Genomic DNA, 23,085 nt, shown 5'->3' with positions numbered 1-23,085 from the left:
AGTATTGAATGGCATTTCAGTTCCTTTGAAATATGTCACATTTATAATTAAGGGTTAAGCCATTTCCAGTAAAAGAAAACTCAGAGATTTGTATTGGGAATGGTGATGGGATGGAAGAATAAATATCCTTCTTCAATCCTTAAGTTGTTAAACAATTGAGAAATAAAACAAAAGCATAAGGCAGAAAGGAAATCAAATATTGCTTTAATTATTGATGAAGTTGGCATTGGCTACTGTGGTATATATCCGTGTGTTTGTAACATGAAATTTCAGAAATAGACAGCGTTACCCAGCCAAACACAGAAGACCTTGGACCATAGACCAAGAGCTATCAAGAACATATGCCCTTTTATGTTACAGAAGCTTAACAAAACACTATAGGTAAGAATTGGAATACTAGTTACAAGCTTATCCTGAATCCCAGTCCCTATTAATGTCTCCTGGTCATTTAAAGAAGGTGCAACTTTTAGATTAGAGATTTACTAAAATTACTAGTGCTAATTTATATTTGTATCATATTCTCTTCATATATTTAGGGTTAGGTAATATGGGTATATAGTAAATAATAAAGTTTAAAATATTTAAATAGTTCAGTTACTCTGTTAGGGAGTTGCCATTCTGGACATATTTTTTCAATTTTTATTAATTTCTTGGCAAATTTATCTTTTATAGTCATAGATACTTAGGTACAATCTAAAGTGAAATTAATTTTTAGTGTACTCTTCTATGCATTTGACAAACCCATATAGTTATGTAAATTTAGTCAAGTGACATAATTCCTCAAGGATATCCTGTTTCATGTCTTCAAGATCTCTACCTTTATTACCCTAACTTTGTTTAATTATATGTTTTTCTTTGAAATGAGCTTTGAACGTTTGTGGAAAGTACTTTGCCACAGGACAAGATATTTCCAAGATGAATTTCCTCACGACCATATAAAAACTGATAAAACCTTGAACCTATTGTGATTACAGTAAATATTCAGCAAGCATTTGTTGATCACCAATGTGGCGTTAGTGATCCTGGTTGTTATACTGTCCAATTATACTTGTTATACTGGTCAATTTACTCAGAAAAAAACTGGGAAACATGAGTTCAAATACATCTTCTCTTTATATAAGTCACGAAGAATATACGGATATTATTGCATGGAAAAAGTAATTTGTAAGGCTCGTTTTTCCCAGATATGTTCTCTTTTTTATTATTATTAATTTTTTATTTTAATTCCAGTATTGGTAACATACAGTGTTATATTAGTTTTAGGTGTACAATAAGTGATTCCACAATTATATACATTGCCATGTGCCCATCATGAGAAGTGCACTCCTAATCCCCATCACTCATTTGCCCCATCACTCACCTACCTCCCTTCTAGTACCCAAGAATTTGTTCTCTGTAGTTCTGATTCTGTTATATGGTTTGCCTCTCTCTTTCTTTTTCCCATTTACTCATTTGTTTTGTTTCTTAAATTCCACATGTATGAGTAAAATCATATGGATATTTGTCTTTCTTGACTTATTTCACTTAGCATTGTACCCTCTAGCTTCATCCATGTTGTTGCAAATGACAATATTTCACTCTTTTTTTATGGCTGAATAATATTCCATTGTGTATATATACCACAACTTCTTTATCCATTCATTCATCAATCCATGGACACTTGGGCTGCTTCCATAATTTGACTGCTGTAAATAATGCTGCAATAAACATAGGGGTCCATGTATTTTTTGAATTAGTGTTTTGTGTTTTTTCGGTAAATACCCTGGATTGTGGAGTAGTTCTATTCTTAACTTTTTGAGGAACCTCCATATACTTTCCACAGTGGCTGCACCTGTTTGCATCCCCACAACCAGTGCACAAGGTTTACTTTTTCTCCATGTCCTCTCCAACATTTGTTATTTCTTATGTCTCTGATTCTGACAGATGTGAGGTGATATCTCACTGTAGTTTTGATTTGCATTCTGCCAGATGATAAGTGATGTTGGGCATCTTTTCATGTGTCTGTTGGCCATCTATATGTCTCCTTGATGTTTTCTTAATTAGTAACCTCATTTGTATATTTTAATTCTGAAATGAGCATATCCTTTCCACTCTTTCTTCTTTTACTGAAAGTAAAATTAATAGCTCAGGTCTTTTCTTCAAAGCAAAGTAGACAAGAGATACAACCCAAAGTTCTGTCAAACTGGGAGAATTTCCTCTCACTGTTCTTTTTCAGGGAAAGCTATGAATGGGCTATAATACAGCAGCCATTAAGTCTGCACTGTTGCCAGTATATTTTCAGACTCATTCAAACACTGCTGTCATGCTTCGTTTTTTTCTGTTGACACGTTAAGTAATTCTCCATGAGGCCATAGGTATGTATTGAGGGGAAGGTGGTAAAACAATAGGATCTGGTGTCACAGAAGATTTAGTCACATGCTCATGGAACTTATCCCATACAGACCTACATGGTTCTGGTTGTGTGTTTATCATTTCAATTTCCTAATGGAATATGGTTACTTACAACCAAATATATAATTTGGTGGGTCATATAACACCCAGTTTATGAATGACCAGTTGGACTACATAAACACTTAAGGTCCTATAGGCAGACCTTAATGTCTTTCTGGAGCCAAGTATAACTCACAAGTTAATTTTCAAATAGAAGAAGAATCATGGGAATAAGGCATGGCCTTTCTCCAAAACCTTCAGGGTATGAGTTGTGGATTTTTTATTGAGAGTTATCAGAAGTATGAGATAATATTATTATAAAACCCAAATGACAGGGAAGTCTGCACTGAACCCTGGACTTGTTGCAGGCCCCACTAATCTGCCCCCCTTCAGAGCTGGTATCCTGATTGGTTACCTGGTGAGTGGTCAGGATACTGACCCAGATATATATGTTTCCTTCAAAATGCAAAAAGGCCCATCCAATGGTGAAATTCAGGAACTTTTTTTTCAATACACAGGGTTATCCTGATATGACTTAAACCATTGGATGTGTAGAAAGTTTGCCAATATTGTAGGATACTGAACTTCAGCATGGTGATAAACCTCACACTCTGGTACAGTAGTATCATATTAAAGCTTCTAGGGCATTTGCTCTTTCTTTGAACAAATTTATTTAGAATCATGTCATCAATTATATATTACATATGTATTATAATATGCTTTATGGTATAGCAATATTTCTGTAGACTATATTATGACAGAGATCATAGCCTTGAGGTAAGTCAGTGACAGGTGCTCCTGTCCTTGCCAGGTGAGTGCAAACTGCTTATTATATTTATTGATTGCAATTTCAGGGAAAGTATTTACCAGGTCAATATCTGTATATAGCTTCTATAAGCTGGTTAATTTGTTCCAGTAAAGATATTGTGTAGAACATCAGTTGGTATCAACACCTAGTTATGTTTATGAAAATGAACAGTTATTTTGTACTGGCAAACTGATGAGTTGAATGAAGATGTGAAGATATAATCACTATTACATCTTTCACATCTTTCTTGGTGGTGCCAGTCTTTACAGTCATCCCAGGAATATAGTATTTGTTTTAGTTTATGCTTTTGGTAGTAGGTGGTAGGTGGATGGAGTTGAACAATGTTAGACACTTATACATTTTCTTTCCTACCGTAATGTCTTCATTCTCTGTAAGGGTTCTGCCATTGCTTTGTATATGTATTGCCATTATATGTTGCCCAGGAGATCTCTACAAGACCACTGGAACTATTATTAAATATACCCAAGGCAAGATGTCATTTGTCACTACACCTGATTTCCATAAGTTCCCATTCTTACTAGGGTGCCATGCTGATGTTTTGTGTCTTCAGGAATTTGTGTCAATGGAGATCAGTAACTAATAAGCACTAGGAAATACGGATATTCCTTTTTCCCAGTGCACATGGCTGCAGATCTCTGGGGAAATGCTTAAAGGAAGATTCACTGTATATACGTTTAGAAGCATAGAAGAATCCTTTTTCAAAGGGACTTGGCCTTCCCTCAGCCAGAGGGTTCTGAGTCTGCAAACCAGATTGAAGGCTGTGAATCTCCATTTACCTCTATTTAAGTCATTTTTTGCACCCAAATTTAGAATTTTTTTGTTTATAAAGGTAAAACTGAACCTTCATGACTATATATATATCTCATTAATAAGTACCTTCTGATCAATTAATTACCACAACAGATCCCTGCAGTAAAAAAAATATGTGGATTACTTAAATTGCCTCTAATGATTAAGAGCTGCCTTTCAGACTTTTCTGCCAATCGAGACTTCATTATTCCTCATTGACATAAAAAAGTTCAATTTGAAGATCCAATCGTTATCATCATGTCCAGGGTACACAGGACATACATCACAGAGCTTTTCATGATTGAATTTCTTAATGCTTAGTAAAGAGAATGTCAGAATACTCTAGAACAAGGATCGACAACCTGCAACCAATAGGCAAAGTCCAGCTGGTGAACTATTTGTGAACAGTTTGTGAGCTCAGAACAGTTTTTATACCTTAAAAGGTTATTAAAAAAAAAAAAAGAAAAAGAAGAAAAAGGAGGTGAAGCAGAGAATAGAAAGAGAAAGAAAAAGAATATATCTTATATGACCCACAAAGTCTAAAGTATTTACCATCTAGCTGTTTATAGAAAAAGTTTGCTTGCTGACCCCTTTTCTACATCACAGAAGGCAGGTCTGGCAATGTAATCACATTGAGTCTACAGTGATGGAGTCCGGATTTTAATTGTCCATTCTGATAGGCTGCTAGTGCAACCCAAGGCACTTGAATTAACACATTAAGTTCTGAATCTTACAAGAATACAACCATATTGATGGATTCCATCAGGTTCAGTCTCTCTTTTGCCATCCTTGGTCTAATAACTCTTAAAATCCATTCCATACATATTTTCCAGACTAATGCTGATACATATTGGCAATATTCTGTAATAATTTTTGTGTGTGAAATAGTTTTTCTAGAATCCCTTTTACTTATGGGATCTAACACTAGTTATTGAGCTTATGGGGGCAGTCAAGGAAGGGTGTTGGCATAGATGCTGAGAAAAGTTGACATCACTTGAAGGCAGTTGCCTTAGGTAAGGTTCCTGAAACATTTTCTTTTTTATTTTGTTTTGTTTTTGTTTCTTTTTACAAGAGAAAACATGTTCACTCAGTTAAGAATGATCCAGAGATGCTTGGGAATTTAAAGTTCTCAGCCTTATCTCTGTCCCCAGTCTCTCTTGAGTCATGATTCCACACTTTCTTCAACAGTGTCCTCACATTGGTTTAAGAATCTTGGAGGGGTTTGCCTGCTACTGGAGCTATAATCCTGTCTTTGTTCATATGCATGCTCTCTAGGACAGTCAGAGAAGCCATTATACACCCCTCACACCATCTCTGTAATTTCTGTTGCCACAATATTAATTCCATAGGCACTTGATCTCTCAAAACTTTCCCCTCCATTGACAGTCCATACCAAATTATCCCTGGTGAAAAATTGAGTCATTATGTTGCTTCTGCATGCCATAAATTGCCAATCTATTATTTTCCTTTGGCAAGGGGTTGCTTGTAATCTCTGCAATTATGAGAGCAACACAATTCCAAAATCCATCTCATAGAATCTATTTCCTGTGGCCACTCCTAGTACCTGTAATTTATCAGGATCCTGGAAGGAAACAGATGTCACCATCAGAGATTTTAATTGAAAAAGAATAATACAGGGATTATTTATTAACATGTGCAGGGCTGAAGAACCCAAGAAGGGATAGTTAAGTATTGAAAGACTAACAGCAGGAATTCTTTACTACCCCTGTAAGGGAAGGGGAGGGAAGATGGTTGCTAGAGCTGCATGAAAGCTAGAGCCACAGAAGAAAATTCACAGAAAAGAGGGTCACAAAAGAAAGCAGGGACTGCCAAAACCAGAATGGAGAAATGAATGAAAGAGCCAGTAATTAACCCTATCATTCCTTTCTCTCACCTGCTAATGTTCTGATGGTGCTTTCCACTAGTGTGGGCACGGGAGCCTGGGTTATGTAATACATATGGGAGGACTCAGTCTGGACAGATCATAAAAAATATCTAGGTCCTAAAGAGATTATTTTTGAAGGTGAATTGAAGAAATGAGAAACACTTAAGAGACTGTATAAGGTGATACTATTACCATATGCAATTAATTCGGACAGTGTTTTTGTTTGGGGCTAGTCAAATTCTCTGAAATCAGATTTCATCTTAAAATTTATAGTATATTGGGGCACCTGGGTGGCTTAGTCGGTTAAATGTCCAACTCTTTGATTTCAGCTCAGGTCCTGATCTCAGGGTTGTGAGATCAAGCCATGAGTTGGGTTTGGTGCTGGGTGTGGAGGCTGCTTAAGATTCTTTCTCTCCCTCTTCCCCTACCCCTTCCCTCTCTTAAAAAAAAATTATAGTATATTATAATTTATTTGATCACAGCTTTCTTTCTTAGAGGAACATCAAATAATAGCCTGTCTTACTGTCGATATTGTGTTAGATTAGAATAATGGTAATAAAAAGAGGGAAAGGATATGGACATTGCAGAAATAGGATTCCACAAATTTTCACTAAGTTTGAAATATCTGCTCACAGATATAGAATCTTTTATGTTTACAATTCCAAATAAACTATTAACAGTTTGTATCAGTTTAAAAACTGATAAATGTGGAGGAGTTGAACATTTGCAGTTTATATATGAGGGGTAGAAGGTCTTTGCAAAATAATCTTGTAACAGTTCACACCATGCTTTTTTTACAGAAAAGAAAAGAATTCTCTTATAATGTTGTTCTGTGAAGCACAAATGCATTTGTTTTCATCTTAAAAGGAAGAAGAAAGAGGAAGGTTCTGCATTTATATAAAAATAACTTTTCCTGGTTGTTCTTCATCATAGCTCAAAAGCATAATCTTAAAATGATGTGTTCATGCTCCTGTATTTGTGTGCGTGTGTGTGTGTGTGTCTCTCTCTCCCTCTATATGAGAGAGAGAGAGAGAGAGAGAGAGAGAGAGAGAGGGAGATTTCACCTGTAGAAAACTCTGAGAATTGGACATGAGTGCAGTTAGTTGATTTAGAGGATGAGCCCATAAAGCACTAGTGAAAAAATAGGGAATGTGAGACAAGGGGAGAAAAGCTAATAATGTGTGTATTAATAAGCAGAATAACACAATAGACAATTGCAATTCAGCATCACTGGGGATCCTCTAATTACTATGTAGAATAAACCCCAGAACTGTCCCACTGCAGGGTGGGAAAACTGTTATTTACACATTGATTTCCATCCTTCTTTGACTGCGGGTTGCCTCCCAGCACTCCCTGCCCTAAATCCAGGCTTCTGAGCTTCCAGGCAGATGCATGGCACTGAGGAGGCTCCCTCAGAACAGAGAAAGTCCTCAGACAGCAAAACAGAGGTTGGAAATGGTCAGTGTGCTTAACAGCTGACCATAACCTGTAGCTCTTGGACCAGGAAGGTATGGGATGTACATTAGCAGAATCTGCTATCCAGATACCCACAGAAAACATGTGGTATTTTTTTGTCACTATGATTAAGTGAAATTAACCAAGTTTCCTGGAGAAGAAACATAAGTTATTATATGTTTTACTACATTAATGCATTTGAAAAAATCCCCAGCTTTGTTTCCTTGTTGTGTTAGTTAAAGTACAAAGTTAGAGTATTAAGACAAGTTCAATTACACTTACTGTGTATTTTGAATAATGATATATTTGTGTGTGTGTGATTCTATCAAGATTAATGTTCATGTTATCACTACTGAGTCCATTATGGCTGTAAGTCATTTCTTTGTAATTTTCTGCTCTTTTTTTCCTGCATTTTGGTCACCAGGTAGAAAAATATAATATTGAAAAGATGCATTTTTCTATCTTCATTATGCACAGACATGCGTAAGAGATGGGATATTATTCAAAAAGAAGAAAGTATGCCATCTGAAACTACATATATGTAATAGGAAGGAATTTGATTCGTGATCAGTCTCATTCTTTTGGTGATATGTAGTATAATCTGCTCTCAGTGCAAAAGCAATTATTGATATCAATTGATACAAATTTTCTTCAAGTTAAAAAATTTGTTATAGTACTTTGTAGTATAAATAAAAGGCATCTTATGGAATCTGAAAGAACACTTTATAGTAAATTTATAAAAATTAATATGGCTGTATTCTGTTTTACCATTGCAAAATGCTGTCATTTACATTTTGTTGCTAGAGTGGAGATTTACATTTTAAATAATGTTTTTATAGACCTTAGTTGAATCTTCGAAAGCAATTTCCTTTTACTTTGTTGAAGCTTTCCAGGAATGAAAATTTTGTGTTTCTGTATTTCAGATTCATCATTTATTGTTTCACTTCACAGCCTATAAAAGTCGGCCAATCTTAATGACAATAACCTTCCTTAAACTGGCAAATAATGATTTAGGTTTGGTTATTTCAAGTGTGTAAAACAAAGGCCAGTGGGTTCCCCGTGAGAATCAATAGAGAACTATTGTTGGGGCTACAGTCCAGATGTTACTCAAGGACAAACTTCTGTTTTCTAGAATAAGGAAGAAGAAAACCATGGCTGTGAAAAGGCTTTTTATTAACTTTCACATTTTGACTCAACATGGTTTCAAAACGAAAAGATTGGAAGGCAGCGTAAGGAACAATTACTGTCTCTGTGGCCCTGACAAGTTGCTGAACCTGAGTCTCCCTGTGGTCACCAGTAAAGTGAGAATAACAGGGCAACTCCATGTAGTTTTGTGAAAAGTAAATGAAGTAATACATGTTACATGCTTAGCAACATGCATATTACATGGAAAGTCTCAGTAAATAATAATTGAGAAAGTTAAAGATTAAAAGATTGAAATGATTTTATCTATAGAGAAGAAACGGATGACATTTAATGCTTATCTTCAAGCTTTTGAAAATTGTCATACAGGGGTTATTGACTAACTATAAGTCAAACATAAATTCAAAAGGAAGGCTAAAATTCAACCTAAGAATAAAATGGCCATAGGGTATTGAGAAAGACTACCTTTTTCTCTTGTCTACTTTTTCTTGGGAAGTTTTGAAAGATAAGTTATGATTGTCTCTAGAATTGATTTCCTATGGTAGTGTGATTCCCAATGACATAACATGGAAATATTCATTCTGTACTTTAAAGATTTTATTTATTTGTTTGTTTATTTATTTTAGAGAGAGAGAGCAAGAGGGGGCAAGGAGCAGAGGAAGAGGGACAAGCAGAGTCCTCACTAAGCATGGAGCCCTACCTGGGGCTCAGTCTTAAGAATCAGATCATGACCTGAGCAGAAATCAAGAGTCAGATGCTTAACCAGCTGAGCCACCCAGGCGCCCCTCATTCTGTACTTTAAAATATCCTCAAAGCTTGTTCTATAATTTTATTGATTTAAGTTTTAGAGTCGAGAAGATCCTTCTGTAAGTTCTTCATAGATAACCATACTCTTGGAGTACACCATATGTTCTATTTCCTCTTTTTCCTTGGTGGGAACCAGAGTCCCGGTAAGCTTTCACACACTTTGCGTACTTGAGATTAACTCGTAGGCTGCTAAATATTGACTAACACAACTCATATCACCATGAAGAATCTGTCTTAATCTTTTAAATAATGTTCTTATGTCCTTTGCTGTTAGAGGTTAAAAGGACAGGCTGTAGGCTCAGACTGCCTGCATTGGAATCCTAATTCTAGTACCACCTCAGTTTTCCCATCTGTAAAATGACAATAATATTTGAATCTACTCAATAAGGTAATTTTGAGAATAAAGTAAAATGATACATGTAAAACATGTAGAGTTCTAGTTTACTTGAAACACTTGATAATTCACATTATCAGTTTTATCTTTACTGTTTATTTTATAACTATACAGCAGCTTACTCTGGCTATATATAATAGAAAGAAAACTCTTTCTTTACTCTTCCTCAAACATAAAAATACTGAATTAGGGCACCATGTTTGTGTCTGTTCAACAAGTATTTATTTAACATCCAGGCTGGGTGAGACACTACACAGAAAATAGCAGAATTATACCCTGATGACTCATACACAACTTGTGTATGATTCTCATATGTTTTTGCCAGATGTCATTTTCATTCTGCACACATAAGTATATTAAAAGATCTATAGAATACCTGTTCAAGAAATTGTGGTAGGCATTGTTTAGGAATCAAAGAGTTGAAAGAGAAAGCATCTGTCCTTGGAGATAATATTTATATCATGAGAAAAGACATAGATAATTCAATAAAAATACAATAGCTCTCAAAATCATTATAGTATTAATCGGCCCATCAGTGTTGTAGAAAATACAAGTTTTATATCCAGAAGAAAAAAGATAATTGTGGATTATAGGAGTTTTGGTGTTTTGCTCTTTGTATTCATGATAATACCTAACCTCTGATTTTTAAGGATGATTATTTTGTGTTGTAAAATAATACAGATTTACTACAAAAATACAAGCAATATGGAAGAGGTTTTTTAATTATTTATTTATTTATTTTTAAAGATTTTATTTATTTATTAGAGAGAGCGAACAAGAAAGCACAAGCAGTTGGGAGGGGCAGAGGGAGAGGGAGAAACAGACTCCCTGTGGAGCAGGGAGCCCAAATCCATCCCAGGACCTTGAAATCATGATCTGAGCTCAAGGCAGACACTTAACCAACTGAACCACCCAGACATCCCTGGAAGAGTTTTTTTTTTTTTTTTAAAGAAAACAATATATCGCTCACAGTCCTATCTTTCATAGATAACTGTTGCTAACGGCCAATAGAATTATTTTGAGTAGATGCTCTTGGGTGATGGTTTAAAAATGAGAGCATATTCTACATGCTAGTTTGAAATAAAATAATTTAAATTAATATAAAGTAAAATGGAAGGACATTAATTTTCAGATAAAAATCTTTACTTGAAATACTCTAAATTATTTATTGTTTAGGGAAAATGATGATGCAAAAAATAGAGAATGGAGTCATTTTTTAAATTCATATTTCAAATTTAGGAAGTATTACATGACTAAATTCTATAAAAGATAAGGTTAGTATTTTATACTATTTTTTCCTCAAATGCTTAGCTTTCCCATCCTGTGAGTACTTTTATTTCATCGAGATTTTTCATATCTGCATTTTGTACTGCAATCATAATCCCCTCAATATTTTGTCTTTGTTCTGTATGTACTTGTATCCAGCCTACCATGTGTTCTTTTTTCAAACTTTTTTTACCTTTCCATTTTGTTTACTTTGGTTCTTCTGTTTGAAACCCGTATTTTTCTTTGTTATTTAAATTTTTATTATGGTTACATTTACATATTGAACAATGATAAAACATCTATGATGAAAACCAGCAGCCCCCTGCTCTCGCCCTCTCCAAACACAATTCCATTCCCCATAGAAACTCAACAACAATAGTTCTTTCAGATTTTTCCTTTTTGTTGTTCTATTCCATGTTTCTGAAAGACTCAGCTATACCACAACTTCTTGATTTACTAATCTAACTAGTATTTGTTGTTTCTTGTAATGTGCTTTGGCTTTCCCTCCCAAGATGCTCCATTCACCTGTTAGAAGTCCCTACTGCTCTCTAGGCCTCTCTCACAGCTGTCATCATGGAACTTCCTTCTTTCTTTTGATACTTTACTTTTTTATTTCAGAATAATTTATACACACAATCCAAGATATACAGATAAATATACTTATATATATGTGTGTGTGTATACATATATGTATATACATATATATATATACTTTGTGTGATAGCCATTCAGACCAAGACAAAACCATTGCCAGAATCCTGGCAGGTTCTCCCATGCCTGCTTTCGTTCATTACTCCTATGCCCAGATATTCTGTCTGGATCACCATGGATGGGTTTGTTTGGGTTTTTTTCTGGTTTTGAACTTCATATAAATACAATCATGTGGCATACACATTTTTTCTTCTTTCACCCCATCTTATGTCTTTGGATTTATCCATGTTTCATGCAGCAGTGGCTCATTTTCACTGCTGTCCAATATTCTACAGTATAGATATACTATACTAATTATTTCTGTAAAAACTTTCTTGTAATTCCTTCTAACCTGAGCTTGATATTGCTCTGAAGAAATCTTTGACCAACTTAATATTTTTCTCCTCCTGGGTGACTTGTTCTTCCTTCCTGAATATATGAAGACATTTTATAATAATCATTAAACCAAAGGCAATTTAATCAAGGTAGATTTTCCCTTAACAATTTTTCTTAGAACATGATTATGCCCCACTGATACATGGAAATGGTTCCTTTTTCTTTTGTATTTTAAGGATTTTTAAAATTATATTTTAAAATATTTTAATGTGTCTTTTGTTTTCTTCTACTTCAGCTTTTAGATTGTCTTTGTATTAAGTCTTTTCCTTTTTTGTCTCTTACCCAGATATATCATATTTTTACCAATTGCTATAAACTTGTTCTCTTTTTTCTGCATTTACTCTGAAAATATCAAGCTTTTCTTTTAGTCCAGAAATTAAAATATTATTTATGTTTAACCTAGAAATTGCTTTTTGTAGTTTATGTATTATCTGGGTAATGGTACTGTTTTGGCTCAACTTGTCTCCTTATCTCTTAGATACTTTTCATTTTGCTTGTGTTTCTCTTAGCGCTGTTCAGGCTTTCTGTTTGCTTAATATAGTGTAGACAAAAGTTCTTTGAATTCCTCTATCTTTTTTGCTACTTTTTATCTTTCCCTTCAAGCTACAGTTTAGGTGACAAAATCTATGTTCCAGTCAGTTTTTTATGACCCGAAAGAAAAGGGGAGGAGAAGCAAAGTGTCCTCGGTTGGAGGTCCTGGGTTGTAGTCTCTAATGAGACCTGTTAAATGTTGTCTGCGAGGCCCCTCTCTGCCCAGGGATGCACTTGAGTTCCTGTGGGATTTGCCTAGGTTTCCTGACTCAGCTGTGAGCCCTGGCTTGTGGAAAGTCCTGACAGTCTTTCCTATTTCTGCAGACGCTCCCTGATCAGTTTCCAAATGAGATTCATAAGCACCCTGGTGGTTTTGGTGATGACTCAAGTTTCTTTATCAGAATTAGTTATGGGGTCAGAGAGAGGTTTAGGATTAGTGTTGTCCCATCAGAACCTTCTAATTATTTCATCAGCATGAAATTTAGTTTGTGACATGAGATAGTACCCACTTTATTTCATTCCTGCTATTGAATTTCTTTCTTTTTTAAAATTTGTGTTTTGTTAGTATTCAGAGCTTGGGAATTCTGTCACCTGTCTTTCTGCAGTCATCTTTACTTGGAAAATATATTCGAAAGTTCTTTAATGAAAATTCTCTCATATTTTCACAGAACAATCTGATTCCTTAGGTAGGGCTTATTTATTTATTTACTTTTACCTTCATTTTGTAGAAGAAACAATAGCTCAAAGGGGTTAAATACTGTGATCTAGGTAAATTTTGTGGTTACTGGCACAGCCGTGCCTGGTAACCTAGCTCCTATAATCCCACAAAATATTCTTTTTATTCCACCATGAAACCACTCTCTTCTTTGGGTTGAGCATCCTCATTCACTTTGGTACAATGAGTACAGTGTAGACTCGCACAAAGCATGAACTGTGTTGACCTTCAAGATTACTTTAATCCCACTCCCCCTGCTTGTGTTCCCTCTCTCGCTGGCTGTCTCTATCTCTGTCAAATAAATAAATAAAATTAAAAAAAAAAAGAAAATAGGTATGTGCCATATATTTTTTAAAAAAAGATTATTTTAATCCTGTATGATTTCATAATGAGGATAACATAAATTATATTATTGGTCTCTGGTATAATAAAAATAATATATTCCCTAGAGAATACATAAAAATGTTTGAGATTAATAATATAATCTGCTGTTAGCATTTCAAACATAAGAAAATTAAAGTATTGTTTTCTCTTTTTCCAGAAAATACTAAAGACATCATAATGATATATGAAGAAGATGCTGAGGAATGGGCTCTGTACTTGAAGGAAGTTTTTCTACATGTTGTGAAAAGGGAAGCAGTCCTGCTATATTGCTTGGAGAATTATTCTTTTTGGGATTTTGAATTGCTGAGTTTAAACTCTTACAAATGTAAACTTTTGATATTATCGAATGGCCTGCTTAAAGACCTATCTCCAAAGAAATGTCAGTTTCTGGAAAAGGTACTTCATTCACCAGAAAGTGTGGTTACTCTGCTGTGTGGAGTGACGAGTTCAGACCAGCTCTACAAATTGTTAAATATCCCTGGAGGCAGATGGGAGATGTCTACTGAGCAGGAGCCCCAAGATTACATCGCTGTAATTGAGAGTATCATACTCAGAGGTAATGTTGCCAAATGGTCTTTATATTTTTTTATAACTGAGAAATCTAAAATTTTTTTGAACCAGTGAATTCCTGATATTAGGATAAAAAAGAAAAATGGAAGCCAACTTTATGTTATATGTATGTTGCACTTTCCTCAAATGTACGAAGGTTCTTAATTTTTAGCTATCTTCCAATCAGGGCTTATCAGTTGTTTTAAAAATGGTTTGTAAATATATTCCTTAGGGTAGCCTGTGTGAGCTCATACTTGGTAGAACAGGTATGGTATGCTAATATGGCAGTTTGGTTCTAGAAGCTGGTTTCTTACTTAATTAGTAAGGCTTGAGTTAATAGCTACTCTATTACTGTTACCAGTCAGTAGCAGTCCCAGCTTTGAAGTTCTGCTTTAGAATTATAAAACTTCTGTTGTGTTAATAAGTGTATAATATCTCTTACTATGGTATGGAATACTGTTATTTTTATTAATTTTAAATTTTAAAAAACTTCATTTTAATCATACAGCCACATGTCAAAGAGCAGAACACAAGGTTCCCCTTCAGTAATTAATTATGGTTCCATGTAATAATCAAAACTCGGAAGCTCTCTAATGTTAAAGTTTCTCCTCCCCCTGTTCTATTCTGCTTCTGCCTGGGTGCAGAGGTGGTGCTGTGTAAGCTGCTTTCCTGGTTTTCTCAATCTGCTTTCAGCCTTTTATTCCCAGTGTTCTACTATGGCTCCCTCTCTTACAGGGAAGAGGTAAGGTTCTTATTTTCTATTGGCCATATCAAATATTAAGTGTTGCCTCTTTTTCTTGGAACATATTTCTGGGTTCTTTGGAGTTCCCTTCATTTACTGGGATGTGTCACCTGTGGCTCCTTAATGAGACGAGTGTATCCTCTCTTGAAGCTCCTGCTGTGGTGATCCATCCACTATCGTTTCTTACTGTTGATATCTGTGGCTCTCTCTTGTGTCACTTTTGATAGAAATCATGCCAAGATTTCCCCCAGCTGGCCTTTTCTTTCACTTGGCTCACATCTGTATGTAAAAGCATGTGTTTGTCTTTTCCCTGCCAAACTCTGGGCATGCAAGCCATTTTCAGTATGGCCAATGCCATTTTACCCTCCAAGCAGCAACACAGTCACAGCTTCTTGCCTTTAGTCATTTCCAAACATGGGTCTAGCATGAATCTTGTTCTGTAAAACCAGAGAACATCTATCAATCCCCAATCCTTTGCTGGAGGCCCTTGTCACTGTGCTTGAAGATGGTGCCATCCGTCCGTCTTCCCCATGGGGAATGGTGGAATGCACAGCACACCAACAACTCTCTTTAAAAAATCCTCTTCCTATTTTCTAGCATTCCAACCTCTTCAAATTCAGTATTTTCTAAGCCTCGTTTTCTAGTTGTCTATGGTTACATAACAAGTTACTCTAAAATTTAACAACTTAAAACAGCAAGTGATGATTGTATCACAGTTTCTGGAATTAAGGAGTTTAGATGCTGTGTAGCTGGGAGGTTGTGGATCAGGGTATCTTGTGAGGTTGCAGTCAAGCTGCCCAAAGCTATAGTCCTCTTAAGGCCCCACAGTCCACTGGGGAAAGATTTTCTTCCAACAGGAACGTACATTGTTGGCAAGTTTGTTATTTTTTTAATCATCTCATTGGATGAAAGTCATCTCATATAGATTCCTGAGGAAGGGCCTTTGGGAGCAATATTTCTGAAATTTTGAGTGTTCAAAATTCTTGCATGTTTATTTCTTGGAGTATAGTTGGGCTGAGGACCATTTTGCTCTTCTTTCTTCTAGCATTATAGAATTTGGGGAATTCTTACTTACCTGGCTGAATAAATGATTCTTAATTTATATTTGAATTCTAGTGACTTTCACTAGAATTTTATTCTAGTGCTGACAACTATATTGCCCATGGACAAGGTTATTTTTGTTTTTGTTTTGTTTTGATCTTTCCCCCAAGATAGAGATTCAAGTGTTCTTGACTTTTATCTTTAAATATTTGCACTATTTTATTGTTATTATTTGTACCATTTTATTGTTATTTTCTTTTTCAGGGATTCCTTTTGTATGTATGTTGGATTTGTCTGTGCTGCACTCTGTAATTTCTCTCTAATTCTTTTTTCAATCTTTATTTATATATTTATTTAGTTTGCATCTGTCACTTCAATTCTTGCTACTTTCTTATGCTTTCAGTGCTCTCTCTTCTCCTGTATTACTTCCAATTTCTCCTTTATCTTTATTGTGCTTTTACTTTTTTCCATTATGCCATTTGGTTGAGCACTAGGAGTTTACGGTTCATCTCTTCTTCTCGTACTGCTAACCTTGCCTTGATACTTTGCATTTTTGCATTATGTAGATTCTTCAAAAAGGTGGTTGTTATTCATTACATTTGAAAAGTTCATGGTGAAATATTTGGCCACGGTTTTCTGCTTCTTTAACGGTAACATGTTTTTAGTGTGTGTTCCCCTGTATGCCATTGGTTTTCTGCTCCCCTCCGCCCCCATCCTTCTCTCCTGCTCTTGTAGTATCTTTATATAGACCCAGTGCTGGTCCAGTTTTTCTTTTCGGTCACTAAGCTGAGTGAGTTTTTCTTGGTCTCGCCAAAGGATATAGGCAGTGTGGGTTTTGTTGTTTGTTTTGTTCTATTCCTTTCACACACAGTGAAAGACTTGACTTCTCTGTTTCCACAGATATAGACTGCTTTCTACAAATCTGTCTTTTCTGTATAGTTCCTTATTTAGCCTCCCTTTCTCTGCTTTTTGAAACCATCCACAGATGCTTCTACTTGAAACTGCTGCATTATGTCTACAACATAAAAAGGCATGGCTCCTGGCCTTAAGGAGCCATTTTTTTTTTGAAATCTGCAACTTCTGGATTATTTCTTCAAGGTTTCTCTTCTCTTTTTCCTCCCATACACCGTTTTGCTCAGTCTTCACTAATTTTGACACCCGGAGGTCTAGGATTTCACTGTTTCCTATTTACAATACATAGTGCATTTGCATAATTGTTTTTCATTCTCTAGGTTTCAGAATGATTTCCAGGAATAAAATGGGGAAATATTGACTCTGTTCTACAATTTTCAAATTGGCAGTCCTCAAGTTTCTTACAGTCTCTGGGTTTTTTAGTCCTCTTCATGTACATTAGAGGTTTGGGTTTTTTTTTTTTTTTTGGTTGAAAAGGGAAAATGTTACAGTTGGAAATTATGGGAAAGATTCCAATGATGTACATAAAGTGCAAGTGATTTTATACTAACTTCCTCCCCTGAGACAGAGGAGCACTAAAAATTGGTGGCAAAATTTTAAGTAATTGTCCACACCCATCATTTCCATTTCCTTGAAAAACTCAAGTTTGTTTTGACCACTTAAATTATGCTATCACTGGTAGATAAAAATATTGAGGAATATCTTTTTGCTGTTTTACTTACTTTGTTTTATGATGAGTACTTTTGGGTGGCTATGTCAGTGGTGTTAGCTATATCTTCAAATTATATTTCTGTTGATATTTGATTGGAGAAAATCATACATTTTTTGGACAACACAGGACTGACTGAAGACACTGTTAACTCTCATCTTCCCACATTCAAGTATTAGACTCTGATTTCTTAGATTAACTTAGATGCACCTGACAAATGGAAAATATAACAAAGTTGTGTGGGAAAATACATTCCAAGATGATAACTTTTTCTGAACTACAAGCATGCAACCGGAACGTAGGTCTATAAACAATTTGTGAACCATGCATAAAAGAACTTTTATGTGTAGGTTGTGTCCCTTGACAAAATTGGTGCTAAATGCTGTAGTTCATGCAACAGTAAATGTTTTAATAAACATTTTAAGTGATCTGCTAAAATATTTAGTTTTATACCGCTATTGGTGTTGAATACATAAAGTCTGGTTTTCAAAAAATAGGTGAAATAGGATGAAAGGTGTGAAATGCAATTTTTATTGCCCCTTTTCTTACCTCTTCTCTATCCCACAGAGAAATTATACAAAGAAAAAGGAAACTTATTATTCAGAAACATGATAAAGAGAATAATAAAAATGCCAGAAAATCATGGAAATAATTAAATGTTCTAATATAGTCACATACAAAGGAAAAACCAGAGGAGATTTTTGTAAAACTTAATGAAAAAGAAAGATATTTTATAATTAATCAAGGCTCCGGAGAAGTTTTTAATATTAAAAAAAGATGAAAAAAGATACATTCATGGTTATCCTGAGTATTATATTTCCTTTTAAGGAATTAAGAAAGTTAAATTTCCTGTCTTCTTAATTACCAAATTGAAAGTAATACAAACCCATCTGTGTTTCCCACAATTCTGTGTGTGATACAACCACTTTGACCATATTTCTTCCTTTTTCGGTCTTCTATTTCTTTTTTTATTTTTGAATCTTTACCTCATTTTCTCCATCTAGTCTTTCTACATGTATAGGTTTCATATAGCATTGCTTATATAAAATTTAAATGATCCAATCTCAAATTTAGATAAAATAAACTAACATTTTTGAGTGTTACCATTGTGTACTTTATTGTTTATAAATCTTACCCTTAAAAAATGATGAGTAGTTTCTGTGATCATGGCACATTTATTGGATCTTTTTCCTCCCTTGCTCTCTCTTTTATATTGTGACATCTTTTGCCTTTGGACATTGAGGTTTGTTCTAACAGTTGGGTCAGCGCTCTCCAATTTTTATTTTTATCATACTTTCATTATGTATATGAACATATAATATTCATGTTTCCTATTCATTTTGATACCGAGGGTGAGATGGAAAAAGAAAGAAGCCTCAGTTCTTTGTGCTGCCACAGTAAAGAATTACAGGACAATGAAACAAAAGCAAAACCAAGCAAAGTTTTATTAAAGTGCACTTCAAGGGAGGAACGGGCCAGTCAAAAGAGACATGGACCCAGAAACTCCAGGGTGTGGGTGTATATTCATTTTTTCTTTTGGGTAGGTCCATGGATCATGACATTTGAGAGACAGGCCTGGATTATATAATAATTAGCCAGCTTTCCCAAGAGGTACTCAAAATGCCTGCATGGAGTAGGAAACCGCAACATTATTTCTATTCTAGAGACAGGTCAAATAAGGACAAGGGGCTGCTTGTAACAAGCACAACAAACTTAACTCTTCCTCCGACTGGATGCTGTAATGGCAAACTGATGGCTAGATGCGTGCAGTGGCGTGGTGCCTGGGCGGTCCTCCACTGGGGCTTTCCATCAGGACCTGTAAGGCCCATCCTCCTGTCATTTGTGCCTAGCTCCCTGCCTAACAATTTTATATTTCAATATTTCATATTTATCTTACTTTCTTCATTGTCAAATGGTAGATGTAATGGTGGTGGGAAAGCTGCTAACTCTTTCATGAAGTGTGTGTATATATATGCCAATTGACATCCTGCCTCATTACTCCTAAATACTTCAATATATACTTCCTTAAAAACGGGATACTCCTTTACATAACCACAGTATAATTTCAAAATCTGAAAACAGAACCTCATACAACACTACTAACTAATATACAGTTAATAATCAGATTTCATCAGTTGTCCCGTATTTCCTAGTCCAGTATCCAATTCAAGGTTATTTGCATTTTAATTTTAACATTTAACATTTTAATTTTAACATTTTAACATTTTAATTTTGTTACCATATTACCAAACCAAGGATTCTGATTTTTAGCTTCATTAAACCTAAAGAAGCAGCCTAAAATTAAGAATAGCAATGTTAGGGGCAGCTAGGTGGCTCAGTTGGTTAAGCGTACAACTCTTGATTTCTGCTCAGGTCATGATCTGAGGATTGTGAGATTGAGCCCCAGGTTAGGCTCTGTGCTCAGCACAGAGTCTGCTTGAGATTGTCTCCCTCTGCCCCTCCCCCTGCTCGCACTCACTCTTAATAAATAAATAAATAAGCAAATAAATAAATAAATCTTTTTAAAAAAGAATAGCAATGTTAACAGTGGAATTACTGGACAAACAAAACAACAACAACATAGCAGAAACAAACTATACAGAAATATTTGTTTTTCTTTCCTCCCATTTGAGCCAAGTACAGCTGCAAGAGCTCTGGTTTGCTGTTTAGTGAGGTCACATGACCTTTCAAATGAAGTCCATCCTTTCTGCGTGGTCTTTCAGCAACCTGAGGTTATGGCTCCAGCATAAAGGGTCAGGCCATCTCTGTTGTTACCATTAGTGTAGGCACATGCTGTTCAGCAGGGCAATTACACCACCTCGCATTGAACAAACACAGTCTCCCATTCCTGCCTCTGTACCGTTTTTCTTACACTGCCTCCTTTACCTGGAATACCCTTCCCCATGTTTTCAGTTGAAATCCCAGCCATCCTTCAAGGTCAACTGTGAAAAGCTGCTTGATCAATGAATTCATCTCAGATCCTTTCTGCTTGAAAAATATTTTCCTCATCCCTAATTCTATTAAAATTTTATTGTTTACTTAGGACTCTCAATTCTCTGTAATTATTTTTGACAATTTCTTTTCTTCTCCCTGTTTCAATTTTAAGAATGTAATGCTGGTAAGTTTCTTTTTAAAACATTTCAGCATTCTGAATATCCAAAAAACAACAGAAGAGTACAAATTGTGCTTTTTAAGTACAGGTTTATAAATGTTTATTGATGTAGTTGGGCTTCTCTTTTTGATAATTATGAAAAGGTTTGCTGCAGTATTCTTGCCAAGAATACATAACCCGAATCTAATCATGATGGAAATATCAGACAAACCCAAACTAAAAGAAATTCCACAAAAGAATTTTTTGTACTCTTCAAAAACGCTAAGGTCAAGAAACTAAAAGAAAGGTTGTGTTATTGTTCCATATTAGAGGAATCTAAAGTGATATGAAAGCTACATACTGTGAATAACCTTGAATTGGATACTGGACTAGGAAATATGGGACAATTGATGAAATCTGATTATTAACTGTATATTAGTTAGTAGTGTTGTATGAGGTTCTGCTTTCAGATTTTGAAATTATACTGTGGTTATGTAAAGGAGTATCCCGTTTTTAAGGAAGTATATATTGAAGTATTTAGGAGTAATGTGGCAGGATGTCAATTGGCATATATATACACACACATACATATATGTAGACACACACAAATATAGATAGACATATGTATCTGCTTATACAGGCATATGTGTATAGGTATGTCTATGTGTGTATTGTATGTATGATAATTGACTAAATATCCTGAGTTATCTACTATGCATAGCTATAGTTCTAAGAGATGAACAAAAAGCAAAGTAAGCACGTTCTTGTACTAGGTGCTGATAGTTGTGTAGCTTTGAGAAATGATGCTTTTCTGAGGACGTAGTTCAGTGCATACGCTGTGAAATTAGACCTAATTACCCTGTGATTGACATCTATGGAGCCTCTAAATCTTTATTTCATATGTAATGATACAGCATTCGCCTGCCATTCTTACTGTGGGGATGGGGGGAGTCATCTGGCATGAGGCATGAGTAGTCATTCTTTTTTTCTACATATTTAGCCCTTATGTCAAGTACCATATCTTATGTCTTCTACTCTGGTCTGTTGTATATTATGTTTTCATCTTAGAAAATCTGAGCGCTTTGAAAACATTAGATGATGATTAGGAACCTTCAACTTACAATGAATTTCTCCTCAAAATTTCCTGTATAAGCTGAATGTTCAAAAGGTAAATTTATTTTGTTCATTAAGAAAATTTTAAATAAATATATTTCACACAGGAACCCTACTAGTTGCCTCAGAATAATAGGAGTAGCAGAGAGGTGACATAAGTAATAATACTACTCACCTGCTATTATTATGCTGATTAAATTATTTATACATATGAAGGGTTTTAAAGAGTTTCTGCCAAACAATCAGGGCTCAATAAATATAAGTTGGTTTTATTACTTTTCTTTCTGTACATAAAATGAGAGAAAGGAAGTAGGGGTGCGTGGGAGGGATTAGATAGTTAGATAATTGGGTTTGTTTTTCTCACTAGCTAGATGTGGTAAATATGGAAAAAATATATACATGTTAAAAGCAAGCAGAAATTCCATTTTCTAGTGGTTCTAGTTGCTTTTCATAATTTGATGGGTTTAGGCTTTCTCTAATAAGATGAATGAAAGAGAACTACTAGTTTATTAAACATTTGTAATTTTCGAAGTTTAAATATTTTTTTGAAGATTTTATTTATTTATTTGTCAGGGAGAGAGAGCACAAGCAGAGGGAGTAGCAGGCAGAGGGAGAAGCAGGCTCCCTGCCGAGCAAGGAGCCCCTGATGCCAGGACTTGATCACAGGACCCTGGGGTCATGACCAGAGCCAAAGGCAGATGCGTAACTGACTGAGCCACCCAGGTGTCCCTTGAAGTTTAAATATTTTTTAGAGTAAAGGGAACTTGGGGCGCCTGGGTGGCTTGGTCAGTTAAGTGTCTGACTCTTGATTTTGGCTCAGGTCATGATCTCAGGGTTGCGAGATCAAGCCCCACATTGGGCTCCACGTTGGGCTCCACTTTGGGCATGGAGCTTGCTTGAGATTCTCTCTCTCCCTCTGCCCCAACCCACCTCCCTCTCTAAAAAAAATTAAAAAATAAAAAAAATAAAGGGAACTTACAAATGGTAAATTTAATTTACTGGTTTTATGAAGTAATGTAAGTCTTCCTGTATTGTTTCATGAAGTAAAGGGAGCCTTCCTCCATTGTTCCAACTTTATATAATTGCAAGAATAAACACAAATCATTATTCGTTTTGTGAGTCTCTGTCCTTCAGTCAGACTGCAAGGAGTGGGGAGAGGGCTTGCCAAAATTTCAGATACCTGGCCCCACCCTAGTCCTACTGAGTTACAGCTC

General features: G+C 35.3%; 1 protein-coding gene across 2 annotated transcripts in view; it reads left to right on the top strand.

Annotated features, from left to right (window-relative positions):
* Positions 1 to 23,085, top strand: part of BANK1 (B cell scaffold protein with ankyrin repeats 1) — a 279,554-nt gene that overhangs the window by 17,156 nt on the left and 239,313 nt on the right. For both annotated transcript variants that reach the window (XM_034671448.1, XM_011221343.3), the window contains exon 2: positions 13,872 to 14,270. In XM_034671448.1, the coding sequence (XP_034527339.1) occupies positions 13,872 to 14,270 (399 nt within the window). The remainder of the gene's footprint in view (positions 1 to 13,871; positions 14,271 to 23,085) is intronic.

Source organism: Ailuropoda melanoleuca, chromosome 11 (assembly GCF_002007445.2).
Source record: "Ailuropoda melanoleuca isolate Jingjing chromosome 11, ASM200744v2, whole genome shotgun sequence".
Lineage (NCBI taxonomy): Eukaryota > Metazoa > Chordata > Mammalia > Carnivora > Ursidae > Ailuropoda > Ailuropoda melanoleuca.
This window is presented reverse-complemented; position numbering and strand designations above follow the sequence as displayed.